The following is a 26777-nucleotide window of genomic DNA, read 5'->3' as shown; positions in this document are numbered from 1 at the left end:
CAAAATAAACAAGAAAGAAGTTAAGGAGATGAACAAAATATTAGAAAAGTTAGATATGGCTGATCTCTGGGGAAAACCGAATGGGGATAGAAAGGAATATACCTTTTTCTCAGCAGTACATGGCACTTACACAAAAACTGACCACATATTAGGGCATTAAAAACCTCACAATCCAATGCAGAAAGGCAGAAATATTAAATGCATACTTTTCAGATTATGATGCAATAAGACTTACACATAATAAAGGGCCATGGAAAGACAGACTAAAAATTAGTTAGAAACTAAACAGTCTAATTCTAAAGAATGAATGGGTCAAACAACAAATCACAGAAGCAATCAATAACTTCATCCAAGAGAATGACAATAATGAGACAATATACTAAAACTTATGGGATGAAGCAAAGGAAGTTCCTAGGGGAAGTTTTATATCTCTAAATGCTTACATAAAATAGAGAAAGAAGAGATTGATGAATTGGGCATGCAACTAAAAAAAGCTAGAAAAAAAAACAAATAACAAATATATAACATATAACATAACAAACAAACCCTCAACTAAATACCAAATTAGAAATTCCCAAAGGAGAGATTAATAAAATTGAAATCAAGAAAACTATTGGACTAATAAATAAAACTAAGAGCTGGTTTTATAAAAAAACAATAAAATAGATAAACCTTTGGTTACATTGATTTTAAAAAAAAGTAGAAAATCAAATTACCAGAATCAAAAACGAAAAGGGTAAATTAACCACCAATGAAGAGGAAATCAAAACAATAATTAGGAACTATTTTGCACAACTGTATGCCAATAAATATAGCAATTTTAGTGAAACGGATGAATATTTACAAAAATATAAATTGCCCAGATTAATGGAAGAGGAAATAAAATATTTAAATAATCCCATTTCAGAAAAACAAATTGAACAAGCCATCAATGAAGTCTCTAAGAAAAAAATCGCCAGGGCCAGATGGATTTACAAATGGATTCTATCAAACATTTAAAGAACGACTAATTCCAATACTATATAAACGATTTGGGAAAATAGGCAAAGGAGTCCTACCAAATTCTTTCTGTGATACAAATATGGTGCTGATACCTAAACCAAGAAGAGCCAAAACAGAGAAAGAAAATTATAGAACAAATTTCCCTAACGAATATAGATGCAAAAATTTTAAATAAAATATTAGCAAAGAGATCACAGCAACTTTTCTGAAGGATAATACACTATGACCAGGTAGGATTCATACCAGGCATACAGGGCTGGTTCAATATTAGGAAAGCTATCAGCATAATTGACCATATCAACACAAAAACTAAGAGAAATCCTTATTAGCCAGAAATCTCATTACTCTCACATTAGACTATAGGGGAAAGAGACTTGATACACAGAGACAAACCAGCAGGCTACTGCAATAGAAAGGTAATGAAGAAATTCACCATGGTAGTGGCAGTATCAGAGGAGGGATAGGAACTTAGAAATGAGATGTTATAAAGGGAAAAAAATGACAAGATTTAGCAATAGATTAGATATAGGGGGGAGGGGAAAGAGTGAGGAAGAGAGGACAACACCTAAGTTTCAAGCCTGGGTGATTGGAAATGGAAGGTAGTGCCCTCTAAATTAATAGGGAAGTTCAGAAGGGGACATGGTTTGGGAACAAAGATACTAAATTCATTATCTTTGGACATATTGAGTGTAAGATGTCTATGGACATTTAGCTTTAGATGTCTAACAGGCATTTAGAGACATAAATATGGAGGTTAAGAGAGAGGTTAGGGCTGAATAAATAGATCTGAAGATCATCAGCACAGATATTTTTATTGCTACCAGTCATTAAAAATGACTTGAATTTCACAGCAATCCAGGCTCACTGGAATTGCAAAGCCTCAGTTGAGAAAGATCAACTTTTATTTATTTTATATATTTATACATATTTAGTACTTTTTAAAAGCTTTCCATGACCTCAAGGTAGCAACAGAAAATACAATAGTAATAGGAAAAGTATCATTACTCTTTTGTGGACTGAGTTACTGACTTGCTACAGAGTTCTCTCGAATTCATAATACAGGTAAATCTTCTCATTCTGGGTTGGTTCTTTCATATAAAAATTTTTAGGTAACACAGGGACAGGCGAATTCTAATATACAGCAATGAGTTAATTTACTAACATGTGAACATCTGAGCATCAGATAATGCATAGTAAAAAGAAAATACATAAATTAATGGGGGATGATGAAATCCTGTAAAGAGGAGCGGGGAGGAGAGAGAAACATTCACAAATCAGATCACAATTGCAAGTATTTTTTAAAAATTCATATCATATATATCATTAGGCTAATATTCAATAATGTTAGAATAATATGTTTTTTAAATGACATACTTTCCATGCTATTTATTTGAAATGTATTTTCTATTTAACTGCGCCCCCCTCCCCCAAAACCACATAAAGGATACCTACGATGCTCTATCAGTTCCTTTTTTTTTTTTTTTTAACACAGAAAAGAACTGTCCAACATTAGTCATTCTTCAGTTAGGTAATTAAGTAATTATGCTATTCACATGGTTTTGAATGACTGAATGCATACCTAATTTTTCCCTGTTCTGTTAAGTCTCCATCGCTATGCAATATTGTTGTTAATAATCTCAGTGTAGAAGTTCCTGATTTGCTGTGATTGTTTTTCATTCCTAGCAGCCATCGCACCATCATTTTAATGGCCTGAATCTTAAAAGATAAAAAAGCAAAAGAAAAAAATGTTAACAAGAAATTAGTGCTTTTTAAAAAGAAATTTCAAAAAAATCTAAGAAAATCACAAAATTCTTCAAAGACAGAGGATACCTTTGTTAGCATTACATTATTTTTTCTTTTCATGTTATAATAGGTAGTTTCACTATCAATTCCTAAGGGATGAACCATCTTCAAAGCACCAGAGGTCACACAAGAGGTTTGAATAAGGACCGAAAACATAATTACATAATTACTTAACACCCCCTCCATACCAACTGAACTACTTCCTAAGGACTCAAAAGCCAAGACTCTAACCTCTAACTCCATTCTTTTGTGTCAGGGAAAACTGAGGCATAATAATTTGGATCACAGCATCAATTTTAAAGATCTTTCTTTCACTGAAGAAAGCAAGTAGGCTAGTCAATAAGTTCTAGAGGAGCTGGAACTAATTATGAAACTGGCAACTAAATGATGAATACAAAGGAAAAATGTAGCTCAGTATTTGAAAATTTTAGGGCCAAGAAAAATGGAAGGTTCGTAATAAACATCATGATAAAACATCACCAAACAGATGTATGATTTTGTGGAGGTGTTGGGGGTAATGTAACCTTCTTATTTGCAGCTAATAAGTTAAATATATTTTATCTACTTTCTATACCCTCAACACACATAAAATATGCATCCAATGAACAAAAAAGTTCTATAAGTAACAAACACAAGCATCAAGACAATCTAGGATGACAAAAGGGACTAAAATTTATTTGCCAAATGAATACACAATACTCACTTTAACTAGTGTCTCAGGAGAAACTTCTTCATCAGGAACCCATAGTTTGGTTGTCTTTTTCCCTGGAAGCTAAACAAAATTAAAGCTTCTGAATAAAGTATATCTACATGTGCAAATAAACATATACAAATACAAGCATTTAGCTAAATCACTTAACATCTCTGAACTCTAAGTCTCCTCATTTGTAAACTAAAGGGGTTGGGGATGATTTCTAAAGGTCCTTTTGAGGTCCTATCGAACTGCAAAGGCTCTGACTATAGCCCCAGCAACTCCATCAACTATGGCTACAGATAGGGAATTTGGGAAGGCTTCATGAAGCAGATGGCATTTAAGTTAATCTTGAAAGGATGAGCTGTAATTCAACAAGCAAACTGGGAGTGAAAGGGCAGAGAGCACAGAGCAAAAAAATGTCACTGAGCCAAAGACATATGGAAATACTGGGATGGAGGCTGTGATAGATAGTGACAGAGCTAGAATATAAGGTAAGGCTAGACGGTAGAGAACATTAAATACTAGGGTGCCCTTTGGTATTAGATGGTGTGTAATGTTTAGTCATAGATCTGATGTGCCTGGTTTGACATGTGCTCTCAACAAGCTGTTTATTTAACTAAAGGCTACGGTCACGATTCTTTTATACACACATGAAGTATCCCCAAAGTCTTAAGCTTTAACAGCTTAAAACTACACTAAGACTTTTGTGACATTCCATATACAAACACATATATGCAAGTATGTATATATACTCCATATATAAATATACGTATTTGTGTATATATGTTGGCATAAATGTATATTTTATATATTTATATGTATAAAAACTACTATATGCAAACTACAAGTCTAAACATGTTATTTCCCATTTTTTTTAAATTTTTCTCATTACTGCAACATATTCTAGATATTGAAAAATATATAAAACACAAGTCTAAGTTAAAAAACAAAACTATTTTACCCGGTCATTCATGAGAAGATCTTTCACGATGAAAGTAGCTACCAAAGATTTCAAAGGAGCAGCAAATTGATCTGGTGCGAGAAGAGCTATGTGACCAATAGAAACCAATGGTGTTATGAGATGTTCAAGGTTGCTTGGATCTAGGCTTTTATGCAGTGGCTGAAACAAGAAATGTTATGTCAAATATTGATAGATTTTTTTTCCAGTTTAAAAACATTTACCAGAACAAAATGTTAAGAATGTCAAAGAAACCGGGTAAAAAGATGTAAAGGAAGTAGATTCAGCAATATCAGACCTAAAACTATAAGGTAAAAGCATTGTTGAAGTATAAAATAGAGAATTTCAATTATTTTAAATTAAAAATTACTTGTATAAATAACATCTATGTAGGCAAGAATAAAAAGAATGCAGAAAATTGGCAAAAACTTTCATAGACAATCTCTCAGACAGGATGTGATCCAGATGGAATATTGCTGCGGTCTAGGAAATGATGAGCTGGTTGATTTAGAAAGACATGGACAAAACTTGGACTTATGGAGGAAGATGCTGTCCACCTTCAGAGAAACGGATGACAGGAGGAAATAAGCATAGCATAGTCTTACATGTATGTGCATGAGTGTATCTGTGTAGATATATGTATGTTTATAGATATCTATGTATATATCCCCACTTAACTGTAGCCTTTGGGTGGGGGGAGAGGGGGCACCCTGCAGGGAAATAAAAAGTAAAAAGTACATAGCAAAGAACAAAAGAAAACCAACAAGGAAGCAAAGATAAGCCGGGCAACTTTGAAAACAGTGTGTAGTATTTATTACATAGGTTTTCTTGAAATGGACATTTATTGTTTTATACTGAATCCTTTCTTATATTCCGCTGTGTACATGGCAACTATTTTTTTCTTTTCTCATTTTGTATTTAAGTTTAAAATAAACTTTAAAACTTACCAAAAAACAAAACACTTGCCATGTTCTACATTTTGAAAATTCAACAAAAGAATTTGTTGTTCACATACTAAATGAATTTAATATTTACATGAAGTCCCAAGTAGTAAATCAGAAATAAATATGAAGGTATTTTTGTAGTAATCTCATATTAAGTATCTTAATATTGTTATGCTATTAATATTATTTTAATAATTAGATGTAAGAGTAGTACAACCTTTAGTAATCTATTAGCATATTGGAAATATTACTTAAATAAAGATGAACATTCTGATCCATATTAAAAATTGTTAAACTGGAGGTGGGAAAATAATTAGCCAGTGGGCTGACACCAAAGCAAAGTCTATTTTCTATCCTGTTAGACCAATAAGAAATACCAGTGAGTTAAAAATATAGTTAAATGGTTGAATTTGTGACATCCTAGGTAGTCTTCTTTCTTATTTCCCTTGATCTCCCAATTAGGACCCAACTCTTTTTTTGTAACCTGAAAACAAAACACTAGGGAAATCCCTTTGAGGGAAGTTAAAACAAAGAGGTTGCTGAGAACCAAATCAGTTCACTTTGAAATTTAAAACACTGCACTAATGTAAGATATTATTGTTACCAACAAGATCCATAGGAAAAATAAAAATATGGAGACCACCTAAAATTTTTAAAAAACTTCTTTCAATAAGAATTATCTAAATTTAAAACCATTCTCATACAACAAAGCTAAATAAAAAATAAAATTATTCCTTAAAAATAAAACTTTGAATGCAAAGAATATAATATTTGCCACTCATATTTAATGGTACTAAAGTCAAGATTTCAAGTTTAAAAAAGACAACTGCTCTATAGCTCCAAGAAGGGAGAAAGACGTAAGGAGAGGGATAATAGAAGGAAAATGGGAGAAGAAGATGGAAAAAGTGACAAAGAATAAGATGCTCCCAGAACAGTTACACTTGATCACTACAAACTATTTATTTTATAATGATTTGGGTTAGATTTAGCATACTTACTAAAAATTTTTATTTGAAAATCACAAATGCTAGTTTCCAGAGACCTCCAATTGGCAAAGTACCAGATAACAGCTTATATTTGTATAATAAAATTAAAGCCCACAAGAAGGCTAAATATTATTCTAAACCATAAAAAAAAATTAGTGGAGTATTTTTATTTGTTCTAATAAAATTACTCTACTTTATTTGGTGTTTATTTTGAATATATTAAAAATCTGTGACTTTGTCAGTACAGGGAACTTCTACTGAAGTAACTCCTTTCACCAATGCAGAGTGGACACTGCTCTACAATTTGGAGTGTTAGAGAGCTGCCTGGGAAAGTAAGGAGCATTTCACCAATGGAATCATTTTACCTTAATGAGTATTCTCCAAGAGCTATATTCAGCTAATTTGATAATGTCATGTTTGTCACTTAATAATACAAAACAAACTACTTTAAAGAAATTACTTATTAACAATGTCAGTAGATCATTTATATTAAAAAAAAAATTCCCAATAAAACCCAGAGTTCAAAAATATGTTCCAACAGACTTTATTCATTCATTAATAGTAGATCTAACCATGAACATTCAATAAACTGTAGTGGTTCCCTACTGCTTCTAGGTTAAAATATAAATTCCCCTAATCAGCTTTCAAAAGCCTTTTACAACCAGGTCCTGATCTATGTTTTCAGTTTCAATGTACATTTATGACTCTCCTACAACCTGCGGTTCAGAAAATGCAGCCTTCACTTCGTTCTTAACATGCATTTCATCTCCTGTCTCTGTGTCTTTGCACTGGCCATCCCCTAATACGTGTAATGCATTCCCTCCTCACCTCTGTCTAATAGAATGCTTCTTGCCCTTCAAGATGCAGCACACTACTTTCTACATTCCCAATCCCCTCAACTTTTAGTGACCTCCCATTCAAAGTACTTTGTATTTAATTATTTTTAAATATATCAGTATTTATTTTCTTTATATTTATTCTGCATATGTTCACATACGTGATTATTGTATAATCTGTTAAAATGTAAGCTCCTTACTAGCAGGGATTTTTTATTCACTGCATGATATCAGTGTGTATATTAAATACCTGTTGATTAATTGAACTTCCATAATTAATTTATGTAAGCATGGAGGGGAGGGGAGGGGGCGGAGAGGGGGAGAGAGGGAGAGAGAGAGGGGGAGGGAGAGGGAGGGAGAGAGGGAGAGAGAGAGAAAGAGGAAGAGAGAGAGAGAGAGAGAGAGAAAGAGAGAGAGAGAGACAGAGACAGAGTGTGTGTGTGTGTGTGTGTGTAATTCTTCCTAAATAATTACCATCAACAATAAAAGATATGGATTAGAAAGCATAATCAAATTTCTTTCCACAAGTCACTTCAATTTGTTAAAGATTAATTTTAAAAGTTATTCATATACTCACAAAAATGTACTTTCCTAACTTTTGCATTGAGATCTATAAATTTTCCAAACACATGCATTCCAAAAACACTAGAAAACAAACATTCAATAGGACAAAATATCCCAAGTCTTGACCATATAGCAAAATCATACATTTTTATATAATCAAAATGTAGGAAACAGACTTTTTAAGGAATTTGTTTACCTCAAATATCTGTGCAAACTGTGTCTCTTTACTGGAAAATATTGCATGGATACAGTGAATAGCATATTTGGCTTGACGTGGAGGTCCTTTTTTAGCTTTGTGATGTAGAACAGGAAGCAATGCCCTAAAATAAAATTAAGAAATAGAACAGGTAAATAGGAAGGAAAATTAGACATATACTTTATGTTTTATCTTATATGCATTTAAAGTATCCTAATTATAGACAAATTTCCCAGAAGTCTACTCAAAATAAATTTTAGTATAAATTCATGTGTAGTGAAAACTAATCTTTCGGGTAATAGATTCTACTTTTTTTCATTCTTTATACATGAAAATGAGAAGAATGGATTTTTTAATTAAATAACAATATTAAATATAACATTTATGGCCCACTGTTTCCATTATCTGTTCAGTCCTGCTCCTCCCACCACAACTATGCTCCTATCACCTTATACTATCTACACAACCCAGGTTAAACTTTTTAGCCTAGTATTCATTTCAAGGTCTTCACTACCTTGCTTGTTCTAATTTACCTCTCTATTCTAATCACTTACTGATCCATAATACAAACTCAACATCCATCAATTTGGAATGCTCCCCCAGCATCCATCATATTCACAAATTTCCACACTAAGTTTTTGTTTGGAATTTCCTTCCATACACTGCAATTATCAAATTCCTCTCCTATCCTTCAAGGCTTCATTTAAATTCCACATAAAAATACCTTCGTTGCCATGCCAAATAAAAGCAATCCATTCTTTCTCCACAGGCCTACACCTCTCAGTCTGTAGAATTCATATGGAAGTTATCCATAATTTTTTTGTATTATAAACATTTATCTTTGTGTTCTGTTTCCCTTACATGATTATAAGCTCCTTAAAGTGAAGAAATGTCATATTACTTTATGCACAAGGGAATGTTTTATAAATGGGATGTGATCAATGGATATTTGTTGAATGAATGAATGAAAGACTTTTAATAAATGCAGAGTGGTCTAGAACTTTCAGGGAGGTAGTTTGTTATGGAGGAGACACTATAACCAAACTCTACTCTTAATAACTGTGTGCCATAGCTTACTGTCTGAATTTCAGTTTTCATCTCTGTAAAGCAGAAATACTATATTCATTACCTTACCTTACAGTTATTGTCAGAGAGGTGCTTTGTATACTATAAAATATTATATAAATGGGCTCTAATTATTATTATTTTTAATAATAATTACATATAGTCTTCATAATACCACCACCATACTAATCTAAGTATAGGCAATACTTTTTTCTACTCACAGAATCATAAAATTTTTAGAATTGGATGGTACATAGAGGGTCACTTCATCTATGGATAGGGCAAGAGTTCATGTCCAAGCAAGGGATAAATCAGATCGCAAAAGATAAAATGGACAATTTTACTGAACTGCGCCTACCATTTGACAGAATGATACCACTACTAGGCCCATATCCCAAAGACATCAACAAAAGAGGAAAAGGTTCTGTATATTCAAAAATATGTATGGTAACTCTTTTGGTGGTGGCAAAGAAACTATCAATTAGGGAATGGCTAAATAAATTTTGTTATATAAATGTAATCGAATAGTATTATACTGTAAGAAATGAAGCTAAAGTTTCAAAAGAAAGCTGGGAAGACTTGTATGAACTGCTGTAGAGTGAAATGAGCAGAACCAAAAGAATAATTTATACAACTAACAACAATGTAAAAATGAACAACTCTGAAAGACTTGATTCTTATCGATGCAATGATCCACCACAATTCCAGAAAACTGAAGATGAAAAATGCCAATTGACTCCTGACAAAAAGATGAGAGTAAATATGCAGAATAAGACATACATTTTTGAACATGACCAATAGGAGAATTTGTTTGGCTGACTGCGCATATTTGTTACAATGGTTTTGCTTTGTTTTTTTGTTTTCTTGTTTGGGATGGGATGGGGTTGGGGTGAGCAGATAAGAGGAGGAAAATGAATGTTTGATAATTGAAAAAAAAATTAATGAAAAAATAATTAAATGGGAGCATTAGAAAGTTCTTCCATTAAATCTAATTCCTTCACTTTACAGTTACAGAAACCAAGTGAGGTTGAAGAATTTTCTCATAGTCAAATAGGTAGGTCAGTTAGGATTATGATTCCATGCAGTCTAACTATAGAAAATCTAAGTGCAGTTTGGTCATTAAAAGATGGCATATTGTGGAAAGACTGGGAAAATGAAAACACCTTAATTTAATTTGCAAGAAATATATAAAGAAATCTTTCACAGTAAGCATTTTAAAAGTACTTAAATAATTATTTAAATGTCTACATTTTTTTCCTGTTTAGAGCAATTTTTTACTGGGGAGAAGCCTAAGTTAGAAGGTAACTTGAATTTGGAACATGAGAGCAAATTTTCATAAGATGGAATGGTTAAAGACCTCGCATCTAGTACTGGACCAAACAAATTAGAATCATTAATAAACAATTGTTGGTTAATTATAGGCCTTAAATGATTTTAGAAGGAACAGTTTTTTTCAATCACTTAATACTAAAATCAGCCCCCCAAAGGTCCAATATTCAACAGTTTATTATGCTTTTATATAAAAATTTATATTTTAATATAAGGTAGTTATGGCCTATTTTATAATACAGATAATGATGGGAGCTCAAAGAATGAACAAATAGGCATACAAGTAAGCCCGCATGAAGTCTTTTTCGGAAAGATACTCCTTGAAACTACAGAGGGCAGTAACAACATCTCTTAAATGGGAGTTTAAATAGCAAGTAATAATTTCTGAGTTGCATGATAGTATGAAGGCCTCAGAATCTAAGAATGCCTATGATGATATGTCAAAGATTTCCTATAATGTTACTCCTGGGAATACATACCATTATAATTGTTTAGGGAAAAAAATCCCAAAACCCCCAAAACTATCTTTTAGTATAATTAAGCCATTTGGATTTACCTGCCTTATGATGTCCTTTTGGTACAAATTATCTACTAGGAAGAATGATACATCCTTAAGTAACTGTCCTAAGTTAGAAAGTAACTGAATATATAAAAAGATAAAGAGAATTATCTGAGAGATTTAACCACTGAAGGATGATGACTACTATCTAACTGTCTGAGGTATAAATAAACCCCCTTTCTCTTAGATTGAGTTGCATTATAGAAACTAGAACACAAGGACACAAGAATCCAGAATTTTTCCCCCTGCTATCAAAAGTCAGTGACTAAGCAATAAATACTCACTGATGGCCACACAAGTGAAAAGTAATTTTTATACACACACACACACACACACACACACACACACACTCAATTTTAAAATTAAAAATGAGATGATAAAACATATCTAATAAATAGAAATAACATTTTTCAAACATTCCATATCATAAATATTCAGGAGACAGAAGAGGCAATATGGCTCTAATGGATCAAGAGCTAGCCTCAAGACTAGGGAAACAGGTCCAAGTCCTACCTCCAATACACACTAAGACTCTCTGCAAGTTACTTAATCTCTCATTACAATTCTCTCAGACTCTAAGCTTCAGAGAAAATGCTAACCACCAGTGAAAAAGGGAGTTCCTTGTACCAATAATATCATAAGTGTTCCCTAGAAGGAAAGAGCTGAAAAGAAAGAGAGCAGAAATGAAAGAGGAAAATAAAATACTGACTGGTAAAAAGGAAAAATCAAGAAGGGAGAAAGAAACAATGAGAGTGTGACAGAGGGATGGTGAGAGAACCAAAGGAAAAGGAAGGGAAGGGAGAAACAGGGAGAATCAAACTCAAGGTAAAAACATGTGGAAGTAAAATGCATCTCTCACTTGGTCAATGAGCACCAAAATATACTACTGCACTCCAAAATACTGATTATTTCTGCAGGAATTTGCAAACAGTCCTTCACTTATATTGGAAAGTGTCCTCCAATCCCACCCCCACCCCAAAATTCAAATGTGAGCTCTTCAAGATCAGAGACTGTCTTTCTTTTTGCTTGTATTTGTATTCCCATTATTTAGCCCAGTGCCTGGCAGGTAACAAACACTTAACAAATGCTTGTTTCCTTTCTTCTTTCCTTGCCACTAAAGCCTGTCCATCCACCTAATATCCTTATTTCTGTTGATGGCACCACCATTTATCAAAGCCAACCAGACTTGAATCCTCAAGCATATTTGACTCTACTCTTTCCTTCATCACTTCCAAACCCAATCAGTTGTTAAGTCCTGTCAATTCTATAGATAGTCTAGGTGTAAGCATCTCTCTTCCTTCCCAACCTAATATGCCAAATCAGAAGCTGAATCACCTTAATTTTCCTAACTAGAGTCACTGCTTCTGCTATTTCCTAGCCTTTATTTTATGAGAGGCACTGAAGTATAAAATTTAAAATAACCCATCCATCCCATCCACATTAAAGAACCATCTTAATGCACAGATCTAATCAGAATTTCTCCACTCAAAAAACTGTTAAGTGTCTCTTTATTGCCTATAAAAAATACAAATCCTTTAGCGTGGTATTCAAAACCATGCATATTGTAGCTTCAATTTATCTTTTCAGTTTTATTTCACTGTATTCTCTTTTCAAACTTCATGCTCCAATAAAATTGGGCATCTCCCTTGCTCCTCCCCATTTCTCATCCTTCCTATCCTATTCTCTTCCACCCATGCTGCTCCCAAGCCTGTAAAAGTCTTCTTCATTCCTATCCCACCTTCAAAGTTGCCCCCATATTGGTCTACTGACATACTTCCTCTCCTTCAAGGTCTACCTCAGATGCCTCTTCCTTCATAAAGCCTTCTAATTAGCCTGCCAAAAAGTGATCTCTTCCCCTCAGTAAATATCTTGAGGTCACTGTTTCACCTCTTCTGTGAAAATGTCTAACTCTCTCTGAGTAGTCTATACTCCTCAAGTAGGGAAGGGCTTTTTTGTTTTAAATTTTATGCTTCAGTGCCTCTCATAAAATAAAGGCTTAAAGGAAATAAAGTTTGTTGTCCTGAACTGAAATGTATTGGGTAAGAGCTTGCCTACTTTTATTCCCATGATTCATATTTTACATTTGAAACAGAAGTTTACTTTGCTGTGAAATTCCTGTGGAAAAACTCCTGAGAGTGGTACATATACTTGGAAATGATGTGGGTCTAGAAATTGACTTTGAAAAGTTAAATGTGCACCTATGAGTTTACAATCTCACTCTTGAAAATCCCATTGACATTAAAGAATTCTCATGTTGTTCTTCTTTACATTATTCTTTGAGACATTAGACAAGCCTAATTTAATAATGCTTAAATGTTTCCTTTTGAGCCAACATTTAATTCATTGTTAAATCCTTTCCCTTCTACTCCCCTGAACGTGTGTGCATGCACACGCGCGCGCGCGCACACACACACACACACACACACTCTTAATGGAAATATTCTACAGCAAAAAAGCAAAGAAAAGCTTAGTGATTTTTAAAAAATGTTTCAAGAATAGATGAACACTACTGTTTAAAGCTCCTCAATTACTCTTATAAAAACTTTTACACCTGAACTCTCAAAGGGACCAATGACTGTAAGAGCACCAAAGCATAAATTATCTTTCTGAACTCAATATTATCTGACACAGTATTTGCCACTGACAAGGAGTCAGTCTTGTGCAAGAGATTCCAACCCTTATCACAGAAAACATTGCTATGAGTTTCTAGGGTTTTTTCAAATTCCACCCAAATAGAAAAACACATTTTAAGTTTTAAATCATACTATTGCTCTAGTTAACAAAAGTTCTGAGACTGTTTATGATTAAATTTTTTTGAGAAAAGCAAAAAATTAGAAAAAAATAGTTGTATGAGAAGTATTCTACTTGCTTAAAAGGTGAACACAAATGGAGTAAATTCAACTCACGATCTGATATGTGGGAAGTCTTCTTCAATTTTGCTCCCTGTGTTTTTGAAAATTTGTAATGCAGCTTCTGCTACTTTTTCATCATCCATTTTTAGACAAGCCAGAAGAGATTCAAAAGTTTCAGCCGAATGAAATGAGATAGGATGTGTAAATGAGAGTACCTTAAAAAAATTATTTTTAAATGTTTATTACATTTGTATACCTTCATAAATGTGCAAATATTATTCTTTACCAAACCAGAGATAGTTATCTAACAGACGTACTGCCACTGGGTTTATGAAGAGTGGAAAAGACATTGTTAACTTTAGTTTATGACTCTTCATTCCACTGATATGATAGCTAAACTACCCCAAACAGTGGAGAGCTGGTCTTAGTTTTCAAGAGATCAAGGAAAAGTTTTAGAACCTCACTTTAATAAGTCATCTAAGTTTGATAATGCTATCATCCAGAATGTACTTATAAAAATCCTTCAAATGATAATTTAAGACTACTACTTAAATGAAACTATCACACTATCAACTTCTCACTTCCCCCACCTTACTTGTTACAAATTTCTAATGATGGATAACAACTCATACTCAAACTCTGTAACCATGATACAGTCTATTGGCCTGTTTCTCTTCCCAACTTACTGATTATTCTTTCTTGTCTATTTTAATACCAGCCATTCTCCAATGCTTAGTTTTTGGCCCCTGTCAGTAAAGATCAAAAGCTTTTGGAAAGCTCAAACACTTTCACAACTTCACACAATCTAGAACAGGGCTGTCCAAAATATGGCCCACAGTGCAATTTTATGCAGCCTGCCTGTGGGTTTTAATTTTCACAAGTGAAAAAAATAAAATAATAATTTGCATGCAATGAATATTAGATTTTTTAATTCCATCACTAATAAATAATCTCGTTGATGTTAATTTTCTTTGGTGTTTTTAAGCAACATTATGGATGGAACATATCACACAAAATTTTCAATTGGTCTGTGGGATGCATTCCGTCTATACGATGCAGACTAGTCAGCATGCACCTACCTTTATACTGTTGTATTGGCGCTTTGTTGTTTTGTGTTTGCTTTTGTGCTTCGTGCCTTCACCTGTTGTATTGATGACACGCATTCCCCCACTTTCTATTAGTGTACTGTATTTTTTATTCTGGGTGCGGCCCTCGAATAATTATTTTATTTTAATGCGGCCCTAAGATAACCTAAGTTTGGACAGCCCTGATCTAGAAGACAAGATGGGTAGCAGGAAAAGTGTTGGACTTGAAGGAAAGACTCTAGCATCAGATCCCACTTAATTAAACTGTATGACCACAAGTCAGTTTTCCTCATCTATAAAATGGGGGTAATAACTATAATGCTTATCTCACATGATTTTTGTGAGGATCAATAATGTAAGATAATGTGAAGGACTAAGAAAACTTTAAAGCATTATATAAATGTCAGTTGTTATATTATCTCATCCAACCTCCTCATTTAACAGATGAGAAAACTGAGGCCCAAAGATGTTAAATGAATCCTCCCCAAACCAGACCAGTAAGTGGCAAAGCAGAACCTGCCTTTTGTCCCCTACCTAACATGCTGGATAATGCCCCCAAATCAACATTTCTAGTCACAATTTGTCACCCTCAATCCACTATCTTCAATTGGCTACAAAAGATTGGATACCAAGTTATTGTCTCAGATATATAAAAGCAGGCAAGTGTTATAAAAATAAAGAGTATTGGGCTTGGATTCATGAAGACCTGAGCGTAAATCTTGTCTCAAATAATGACTATGTCACCCTGGACAAGTTACTTCTCTCAGTCTCAGTTTCCTCATGTGTAAAATGGGGTTAATAATAACAACTGCCTCACAGCGTTGTTTTGAGGATCAGCTGAAATAACATAGGCAAAAGTGCTTTGTAAAATTTAAAGCACTATAATAAATGCTAGCTATTATTATTATTATTACATATTTTAAATTGAATACATTACTTTATACCATCTTTCCAACATGCATTATCTCTCTTATCAATGGCATAACCATCCCCTCGAAACCTAATGGCAAGTTCACAAGCTGAAGGTTTTCTTTGATTCCTTCCTTTCTCTCCCTGTGTTTCTTAGAACTATTTTCAAACAGTACCTATACCCACTTCCAAATGGCTACCAGATTCTGTCAAGTCTTTCTCTACAGGAAATTGGGACTCATAGAGTTAAATGATTTGTCATGCTAGTGTCAATTGGGATTTAAACCCAGCTCTCTTGGGTACAAATACAGTGCTCTTTACATTATATTACCTTGTTTAATTAAGCTCTGTACATTTTTTTTTCTGTACATTTTTAAATTCCTGAAAATAGGACTAAATCAAAGGCTCAGGAACATAGACCTACCATAAGCTAGAAGGTAGAGTCACAACAAGAGTTTTGAGTGTTTTTTTCCATTAGAAGTAATAGATGTACACAAAGCCATCCCCATTCTTTTTCCTTTTGTGGTTAATAATAAGCAATTAAAAACTTGATAGGCAAGATTATGGGTCACAGATTGTAGCAACATCTCCCGTGACCTCTTCCATGGTAAGTTAAATAGACTATGGGGAAGTGGAACATACAGCCTTAAGGTTTCACTAGACCACAAGTATAATTTAGGGTTATGATATTTAAATATACTATAACTTTTGAAAAATATTGTTGTTCCACACAGATATATAAAAAATAGACCAGTTTAAATTTCATGAAGTTAAACTGAATATGAAACGGGAATTAATTCTGTTGCACAACAGTACTACATAGTCCGAGCAACTCTAAACCTGGAAAAAGTAGTTTAAAGGAAGAAATGCATATTTTCCATTACACACAGACTCATTAACAATATGTTTCAGTCCTTAAACATACAAAGTATTTATGTGACAGGTACCAAAGATACAAGTTAAAAGAATGAAATAACCCCAAATCACAAGGAACTTACATTCTAATGGGGAAGACATAAGAATGGAACTCAATGTCAAAAGTACACTTACCTTAAGCAATTCAAGGCCTGCCCTGATTGCCTGATCAGTTGGAACACCTTCATCTTCATCATCTGCTGTTCCATCTATTGACTTGTTCACTTGCTTAATAAGAGCACTAAAGAAGAAAGAAGTTGCCACTTTTAAAAATAACCCCTTACTACCAAGGTTCAAGAAAAAACAGATCCTCAAATTGTTCATGCATATATAAAAATTATATTTTACATACATTCAAATTAGAATTCATATAATTTCATATGGAAAAATGCTGTAGAGAATTTCAAATTTAAAACAGAAGTTCTGAAATGCTGATATTTTTTCAGAAATACCACTTCTCTTAAATTTATTCAAAAGGAAGGAAACAATATTTAAAAGGTTACTGATTTTATTTTTCACAGAAAGTAACCTAATAACAATGTTTACTAATTACAACCATGTATGAGAATATTAGGATGATCAAACTTTATTAGAATGATATAATGATTTGGCTTGTTAAAATCTACCAACACTATAGAGCCAAAAAGTATATCCAAATAAAAACATTTAAAATTTTTAGTTCAGTAAATTGGCGAGTTTTGAGTACAATCAAAAATAGAAGTTATTCATTCCAAAAAAAGAAAAAAAAATTATCTATTTCCATAGTAAAAACAAAAATGTGAAAAGCTGTCACAGTGATAAAGACACAGTAGAACTTCACTATAACATTAAGAAAACGAATTATACAAATCAAAGAATGACAGAAATTGAGAGTTGGAAAGAACCTCACAAGCCCAAGTCATGCCCCAAAGGAACCTCAACCAAAACATACTCAACAAATGTTCGTCCAGCCTCTCCCTGAAGACCTCCAAACAGAGTGAAACTACCATCCTCAGAGCCTGCCTATTTCATTTTAGGGCAGTTATAATTGTTAGGAAATTTTTTCTGACAGGAAAGCCCATATGTCATCTTTATAAGTTCCAATCCATTGCCACAAGTTCTGCCCTTTGGGACTAGAATAAACATAACAAAGTTAATGCCTGTTCCTCCCAGCAGTCCTTCGAATATTAGACCTGAACTCATACTCTGTATTCCTGTCCTCTTCCCCAATACCTCAAGTTAAAACATTCCCATCCTTTCATCCAATCCTTCTATAACATAGGTTTAAGGCCCTGGTTCCCCCCTCCTCCAGAGACCCATCAGCTTTCCAATGTTCTTTTTTTAATTGTGGGGCCCAGAAATGAACATAATACTCCAGGTATAGTAAGATCAAGGCAGAGTACAGAGAAATTATTACCTCCTTAATTCCTGGAAATTCAGCACAAGATTATATCAGCTTTTTTGCCTACTACATCACACTGCTAATTCCTATTATGTTTGCTGTCCCCCTAAAACCACTTATCTTTTTTCAGACAAACTCTCATCTAACCATGTCTCTCATATCCTATAATTCTGAAGTTAATTTTTTGGACCCAAATATAAGATTTTATATTCATCTCAATTTAATCTTTTTTGAAGAAGGAAGTATGGGTTCTCCTATGTCCCCCAGGCTTCAAATGCTGGGGCCCCTCACAGGCCCAATTCAGTGCTGATGGGCAAAGGAGATCTGACTAGCTGCTTTCCAACCTGGATCAGATTGCCCCCTTGGGCAATCCTGATACGCTCCTGATCTTAAGAACTCCTCATATCGGTGTCAGACAGTTCAGACAACTGATCAGCTTGGCACACTACTGGCTCAGAAGCCCAAAATTCAAGCAATCTAACAGCCTCCTGTCTCCTCAGTAGCAGAGATTACAGGCATGGGCCTCCATATCCAGTCTAATTTTATTTTATTTTATTTTATTAGACTAAGCTAAATATTTCAACCTGTAAAAATTTTGTGAATGCTGTTATCCAACGTGTTAGCTTGACCTCTTAGCTTTGTGTCATTTTTTTTAAAGGACAGCTCTGTTTCAGACCTTTGCCTAAGAAAGGCTACAGAAATCTTTAATAAAGGATCAGATACTGCATCTTCTCTCAAAGCCCCGAGGATGTGCCACCTTAACCTGTGAAGCCTTCCTTGATCCTGATGCTTTCTCTGATAGAACATAAGCTCCTTGAGAGCTGAGAGAATCTGATTTTTGTCTTTGTATCTCCCAACAGTTCATAGCACTTGAGATATATAGCAGCTTTTTTATAAATAAATACTTCTTAATTGGATAAGAAAACCAGCTTTAAATCAATGCTGCCTCTAATACTTAATCCTTCTGTGAACTTGGGTCAATCACTTACCTCCTTTAGGACCTAAGGGAGTCAAACGAGTTGGGAAGGAGGGAAAAGCTTGGTCAATGCTGCCAACTTCCAGCTTTAAAACCAAGATCCTGTGATGTTCCCAGTAACTAACGTTCTCTTCTTCCTCAAGCTACCTTGTATAATAATACTTCCTTGTGTATAGGAACAGCCAAGGAAAATATAGGCTTAAGGGTATAGAAAGTTTCATTTTTGTATTTGTGTTCCTAGAACCTACCAGAGAGTCTTACACATAAAAGGTGGTTGATATTCATATTACTGTTGAAGTTGCAGAAAGTCCTCAAGCATTTACTAAGTAGCTACTACTATGTGCAAAGGAACTGTGCAAAGTACTGAGAATACAATAAAAACAAGACAGTTGCTACCCTCACAGAACTCATAAAATATGCAAACAACTCTGTACAAATACAGGGTAAAAGGAAGATAATCAAAAGACAGATGGCACTAACATTAAGGTAAACTGAGAAGGCTTCTTGCAAAAGGTGGGATTTTCGTTAAAACTTGAAGTAAACCAGGGAAACTCAGGAGGTAGATACAAGAAAGGAAACGATTCCAGACATGGGGAAAAACAAATGAAAATAACCGGAGTGAGAAGAAGGAATATTCTGTGCTGGGAACAATCAGGAGACCTGTGTCACTGAACTGAAGAGCATGTACAGGAGGGCAAGCTGTAAGATGAATGGTAAAGTCAGAAGGCGTCAGTTTATAAGGGGCTTTAAAAGCCAAAGAATTTCATATTTGATCCTGGATGTAATGGTGAGTTCTATTTTGGACACGATGAATTTGAGATAGCCAAGCAGAAATGTACAACAGTAAGTTAGAGCTCAGGAGAACATATATGAATAGGAGATGATACCATCATCTTTATAAAATCTTTATTCAAATCCTCAACTTACTGGCATTAATCACATGGCATGGCCTGGAATACATTCTCTACACACCTGAGCCTCAAAGAATCCCCAACTTCAGACTCACAGTTAAAGCATCACCTTCTACTCAAAGCCTTTCTTCTTTTGCCAACTAACAGCCCCCTTCCTCATTCCGTAAGTTATCTTTTATTTGTTTTATAAACACTTGTATGTGTTATCTCCCCCAACAGAAGAAAAGTTCCTTGAAAGCAGGGACTGCTTAAATTTTTTTTATATGTATCCCAATCACCAGGCACAGTGCTTAGCACATAACAGGCATTTAATAAATGTTTGCCAATTAACTGAAGTATCAAAAATATACAGCAGCTTTTTGTAAATAATATGCTAGAGCACAGGGAATCTTCAGTTGCATGGCTGATAGTTTCAAGAGCAATGGCAAGTCATAGTTACAAAGTCTCACCTCCAACAAAATGCCCTACAAATCATGCAGACCCTTTGGTAGATGCAATCAGAGAGACAGCTTCATTCAATCCTGAGGATCATTATCAGTCACGACAGACAGGCTCACTTCACACATTCAGCAGTGTCAAGGAGACTGTCCTATACATAATCCAAATGAAAGAGTGACCTCACTGCAAGAGGAGGAAGACAGATTCTATTTGCTGATGATATTGTGCTGATTTTCATCAAGCCCTAGTATATGACAGAGTCCCCTCAATGAATTCCACAGCCACACAAGAGATTGGACTAAGAATCCATACAGGAAAAAAACAATTAAATGGAAAATGCACAGTATCCAGATTCTAACATAAAGTTGGGTGGGCAACCACTATACAGAAACTTTACATCTACACATCATGAATACTTTTTTTCAAAAGTAAGAGAATATTAGACATGGCAAATGCTAAATAAAAAAAAATGAAACTGACTATATCTTAACAAGTAAGAAATGAGTGGTCACCGATATGAAAGTTACATTAAGAAAAATCTGCTTATGGATCGTTGGACCACTGACTTGTTAGAGCAAAAATCAAGATCAGATGAGAACGATATCAAACGTTTAGATGGTATTTTAAGGTTTGAAAACATACATTATCTTATCTGATTCTCACAAAAATCCTATTAGTTAATTACTACAGTTCCTCACTTTACAGATTAAGAAATTGAGGCAAGAGAAGTTAAGTGGTTTACCAAGGGGCACACAGCCATCAAGTGTCTCAGGTAGGATTTGAAATCAAGATTTTCCTAATTTCAAATCCAGTGCTATAATTCATTAGATGAGAAGAAAGGACACAGATGAAGATGAAGTAATTAAAATAAGTCAAATATGACCTAACCAAAAAAACCATTCATATCAAAAAATGAGAAATGGATATAAGAATAGTCATAAAGAGAAACTATCACAATATCCTATGGAAGTTTAACTACTGTAAAGCAACCACTATGAAACCATAAGAGAAACTACTTCAACCACTAATCACCTGGTATCCTTGCCAAACTGTCTCTTACCTCCAGATTTAAACATAAAAGTCACTGTTTGGCATTCAAAGCCCTTTATAACCTAACTCCTTCCTACCTGTCTAGTCTCCTTACACTTAAGTCACTCCTATGTAAGCTGTGATCCAATGACACTGGCCTCCTTGCTATTCTTTGGATAAGACAGACACTTCATCTCCCAACTCTAAGCATTTTTCCTCCCTGTCCCCCAGCCCTGGAATGCTCTCCCCCTCCTTTCCTCTGCCTTCTGGATGCCCTGGGCTTCTTTCCAGTCCCAGCTAAAATCTACAGGAAGCTTTTCCACATACTCCTTAATACTAAGCACTGTTGATTACCTCCAACTTATCTTGTATCAATTTTGTCAGTGCATAATTATTTGCATGTCGTCTCCATCTTACACCGTAAGCTTCCCAAGAACAGGTTCTAGATAAAGACATTTCTTTGGATCTTCAGCACTTAGCACTATGCCTAGCATATAGTAAGTACCTGACAAACCAAAAAGAATGTCAAAGAGAAACTTGGCAGCCAGGAACAACATTTGCTTAGAACATAAAATGACTTGTAAAAATATCATAGAAGAGAACTACAGAAGAGTATGTGCCATATCAGCTAATAACAAAGCAAGAAAAAAAGAGGACAAAAATAGTCTAGAGAAAGTTTGGTGTGAAACTCAATTCAACTAAATCAATTCAGGAGTATTTAAAGAGAAAATTCAAAGGATAATACTACCCAATTTTTTAAAAATATGGAAACATGTTTCAACATTTCTAGAATACAATATTGCTCTAGGCCAATATAGCTATCGCAAGTGAACTATAATATTTAAGCACCCAATGTGGCACATGAAGCAAGTGGAAATGGAACTGACAAAATGAAAAAGAGAAGAGTAGCTGGACCTACCTGTTATACACAGAAGAAATCTGTGCTCCAGATGGCACAAATTTCAAGATACTGAGAGATCAATTCTAAAGCTATCCAAGAGGAAAAAGATACCAAACTACTGGCCAAAATCACAGAAGATATGAAAACCATGAAAAAGTACTCAAAGGACATCAATAATAGATGTGAGGAACCAAGCAGGGTCTCATAAATTATATTTTACTCATATACGAGTCCAAGAGAAAAACCCTATGTTGGATGAACCTTCCATAAAGGATTTTTATGGTAGCTCAAGGACCAGCAACACTTAGGTGTGGACTGATTGCAATCAGCACCATTATAGGGTGATCTCAGACTCAATAAAATAGTGAAATACTCTTCTAATAATGATATAGGCATAAGTTCAAAAGAAATAAAATTTTAGATGACACAAAGCATAGTAATAAATTGTGTAGTGAATTTAAGTGGGCTGTAGAATTTTTTAAATTGTTAATCTTTTATTTTCATATTTCCCAATACATCCCTTCTCTTAACCATTTTCACAGAGTTTTAATCCTTCTTTACAGGAAAGAGGAAGAAAAACGCAGTCCAATAAAAACCAATGAGTACATCAACAAACTCTCCACAGTATAAGCATGCTCCACATTGGCTCCAGTATGTTACTAACCATGATTTCCACATGAGATTTGGAATAAAGGGATAGGTTAATCTTCCTTACTATCAGATTTCTCTCCATCTTTTCAGAGAATTTCCCCATAACCCTTAGGCTCTAAAGGATAATGAAGTAATGTCTACCTGAGTTAGGGATTGTTTGTCAAAATATTTAATTATAGCAGCTAACAGAAGTCTGGAAGAAACTTAAGAGATGGCATTAATGAACTTCTCCAGAGTAATAATAATTATCAGTAGTAGAATTTTTCAATCAATATTGCATTCACTGCTTATTTTTAACTAAACCTGTCTTTCTCCCTGAAAACACCACATCTCTTGCAAACTTTGAGAGACAGAGAACATTCACTTCAACTCAAAGGAAGAGGGGATCTGATTACCACTGCTACTTCCAGATCAGTCTACCACTGTCTCTCTTTTGAGGAATACTTAAAACACTAGGAAGATGTTTTTATTTTTAAAGGAAGAGGATACCTGTCTTTGAGCAGAGGGGAAAAGGACAGTAGAAAGGGAGAAAATGAAGAGACAAAGCTTTACCATGCTAACTAGATCAGTGGATTCTGCCTGCTGCTCAATAAATCTTTCAGTTTGTTTCTTGATGACTCCCCTTTCTATTCTCCCATAACTTTTCCCCTCAGAAACTTTAAAACTATCCTGGAACCTTCCTTGTTTTCAAAAACTAATTTTGTCACATAATTTACTATGCAAGCCATCAATAATGACATCTTCCTAAAATTTCCTCTCTATCCAGCTTAATATATCTGTCTCTTGTCTTATGCTTTCCTATTACCTTCCTGTTTCAGAAAGACAGCCCTTCCTTTTCCAGACCAACAGCTCTATCTCTATTCTTGATCCCATTAAGAATGATGGAGAACATATAGGTGGGAATATAGGGGGAGCTAATGCAAGTTCCTGCTTTCCAGCCACCGTCTTGGCTCTGCCTTCTCATTAACTGTGGGCCTCAGATTTTTCATGGGCTCTATCATATTGCTATGCCCCTCCCATCTTGCTTCTGTGAAGTTGATTTTTAAAAAGCCAAGTGTAGGAAATGAATGTTGAGACTTCTGGGAGCCAAGATGGCAGCTGGAAAGCAGGGAAGGAAAACATAAGCAATATCATAATGACAGTTTAACATGTACAGAAAAGGCATTAATTGAAATGTTGTTTTTACTGTTTTCCCATGAATCACAGCTTTCAATATAATAAAAATGTATTATGCACCAGTTGTATATAAGGCACTAATATTAAAGGCTGTATAGTGAAATGAATGGAACAAAAATGATTAAAAGAGAATTGAAATCCAAGATAAATAAAGATATAAGAGAACACCAAGAGATAAAAGATTAGGTAATAATACTTAGGGTACCAAATGAACTTGCAATTGTTGAATCTTTGAGGAACGAGGGTGAGTAGGATAACATAAAAATACTGACAAACGTTATCTCCTTTTTTTCAAAAAGATAAAGAAAGTGGATACTTGAAATTATCAACAAGTGGATTTCAATAATTGGTAAAATTTTAGAAGAAATTCTATTAAAGAGCATGTAAGTACTTGAAAAGGCCTAATTTGAGTACCAAAAGCCCACATGACCTCAAAATAAGTCATGACAGACTAAACTCTTTTCCTTTTTGACAGAGTTGCTATCAAAATATGTCATCCAAGAAAGAATTTCATCTAGTAAGATATCTCATTCTATTCTTGTGAATAAGATAATACGAACCTAATTTTATAATCTTCCCCAAAAAATCCTTTAGAAAAAATTTTCAATGGTAGTCTTCATGATTGCATCTTTGATGTTTCCTTCTCCTCACCTCTCATATCTAATTAATTATCATTCCTATCAATTCTATCCATAAGACATCTCCTCTTTCTCCTCCTCTCTATTCCCACTTTCACCAAATTGGTACAGGTCCTTATTATCATCTACTTGTATTTCTATCAACTCCATACTCCCCAACTGCAAACCAATGCTTTATGCAACTGCCAGAATAATCTTCTCAATCCAAAATGGTGGATTTAATCCACATAGTGTAGTGACAATCGTGTCACTACACTATGAAAAATCTTCACTTGCTTTTAACTGTATATTTCCAACTGCTGCATAGCAGCATTTAAGACTCCAAAATATAGCATTCTCTCCCATTACTGACTGCCAACTATTGTTCTTCACATACTTTACATTTACACACACATTCCCTGGAATTTTTTGTTCCTATCCCTTTGTTCACTGACTAGAATGGCCTCCCCTTTCTTTAACTTGATGAATTACTACATCTCCTCTAAAGTTCAACTCAAATATCACTTCCTCAATAAAGCCTTTCCTGACCTTATTTTGTTTACACCTGTCTACTATACTTAGGTATTATTTTGTTATAATTATTTGTGACTGTCATAAACCACAAAATTAGCATGAGAAAAGTAGGGATCACATTTAGCCATATCTTTTCCCCAGTAGCAAGCAGAGTGTTCTACATTAGTGGTACAATCAAAAAGAAAAGCAGCATGCTGATACAGAAAACCATAAATTAATATTATCCATGTTGTGTTGCATTTGTATTTATTTTTGTTAAAAATTTTCCAATTATATTTCAATCTGATTCAGGCTACAACAGGGAGTTTTACAGCCCAGGCTACATGCCAAAGGGTCCATGCCAGAGTTTGACATCTCTGCTCTACATATAACAGAAATGTGTTGAATTGTTTAGAACTGTTTAACTAACTGGACCCAAAGGATTTCGATTAATGTACTGAAGTCAATTTGGAGAGATTTCTCCAATAAAGGGTCACAAAGCTCTGTTCCTGACCATGTTGTATTCAAAATTTTTATCAATTAACTAAATGAAAACATAAAAAGCAATATGACCAAAATGATAAGGAATATGAAGATGAAAGGATTAGCTAATACATTAGATAACAGAATTAGGGTTACCAAACCTCAAACTAAAATGATGGGCTGAATATAACATGCAATTTAATAGGAAGAAACAAAGTTCCTACATGTGGGACCCAACTGCCCAAAGATGGAATGAGGAAGGATGTACACTCCTTGTAAGTAGAGACTCTTCTATTTTTGTCTTTGCATTTCTAGAGCCTAACTTAGTTCCTTGTAAAAGATACCAAGGTAAAAATTGAATGTTGAACTGAATTAAATTTACTCTTACTGAAACCTGACTCTTTCCTGATGACAACAGCCTCTGGCCACCCTTCCCAGTGCTGGCTGCACCTTCACTCATTCTCCTTGACTCACTGGTCAAAGAAGGGCAGTGAGAATATTCCTTGTTCCCCATTGCCACTTCCAAGTTCTCCTCCTTCTCTCCATCATTCAGTAACCTCTCTTCCTTTGAGGTCCAAACTACTCACATCTACCAGTCAATCAAAATCCTGGTAGCTGTTGTTTACAGAACCTCAAGTTCACTCGATTTCCTTCCTCAAGGAGTTCACTACTTGGCCTAGGATTTTTCTTTCCTCCTCAACTCCTACCCTTATACATATTGACTCTCTTTTAAAATCCTAACTACTCAGTTCCTCAATCTACTTGCCTCTTGACCTACTTGTCTACCCTACCTCAGCTACATATAAACATAGCCACACCCCAGATCTTCTCATCACAAACAAATGTACCATGTAGATATTCAAGAATTATGAAATCCCCTTATCTAGCCATAATCTATTGGCTTTCCACCTCTCCTTCAGTCTTCCCTTATATAATCCTAATCTTTGTTTGCATTTGGCATCTAATGCATATTTTACAAAAATCTCTGCCAAAATAAAATAATA

The 26777-nt window shown here is 34.4% G+C and overlaps 1 protein-coding gene across 2 annotated transcripts in view; it reads right to left on the bottom strand.

Moving 5' to 3' along the window:
- PDS5B (PDS5 cohesin associated factor B) overlaps nt 1-26777 on the bottom strand; it is a 166220-nt gene that overhangs the window by 53744 nt on the left and 85699 nt on the right. For both annotated transcript variants that reach the window (XM_036743468.1, XM_036743469.1), the window contains exons 18-23: nt 16833-16938; nt 13843-14003; nt 7984-8107; nt 4461-4619; nt 3509-3577; nt 2582-2718 (exon numbers count right to left, since the gene is read on the bottom strand). In XM_036743468.1, coding sequence (XP_036599363.1) covers nt 2582-2718; nt 3509-3577; nt 4461-4619; nt 7984-8107; nt 13843-14003; nt 16833-16938 — 756 coding nt within the window. The remainder of the gene's footprint in view (nt 1-2581; nt 2719-3508; nt 3578-4460; nt 4620-7983; nt 8108-13842; nt 14004-16832; nt 16939-26777) is intronic.

This window comes from Trichosurus vulpecula, chromosome 2 (genome assembly GCF_011100635.1).
Source record: "Trichosurus vulpecula isolate mTriVul1 chromosome 2, mTriVul1.pri, whole genome shotgun sequence".
Lineage (NCBI taxonomy): Eukaryota > Metazoa > Chordata > Mammalia > Diprotodontia > Phalangeridae > Trichosurus > Trichosurus vulpecula.
The sequence above is the reverse complement of the archived record's forward strand: the minus strand, read 5'-3'. Positions and strand labels throughout refer to the sequence as shown.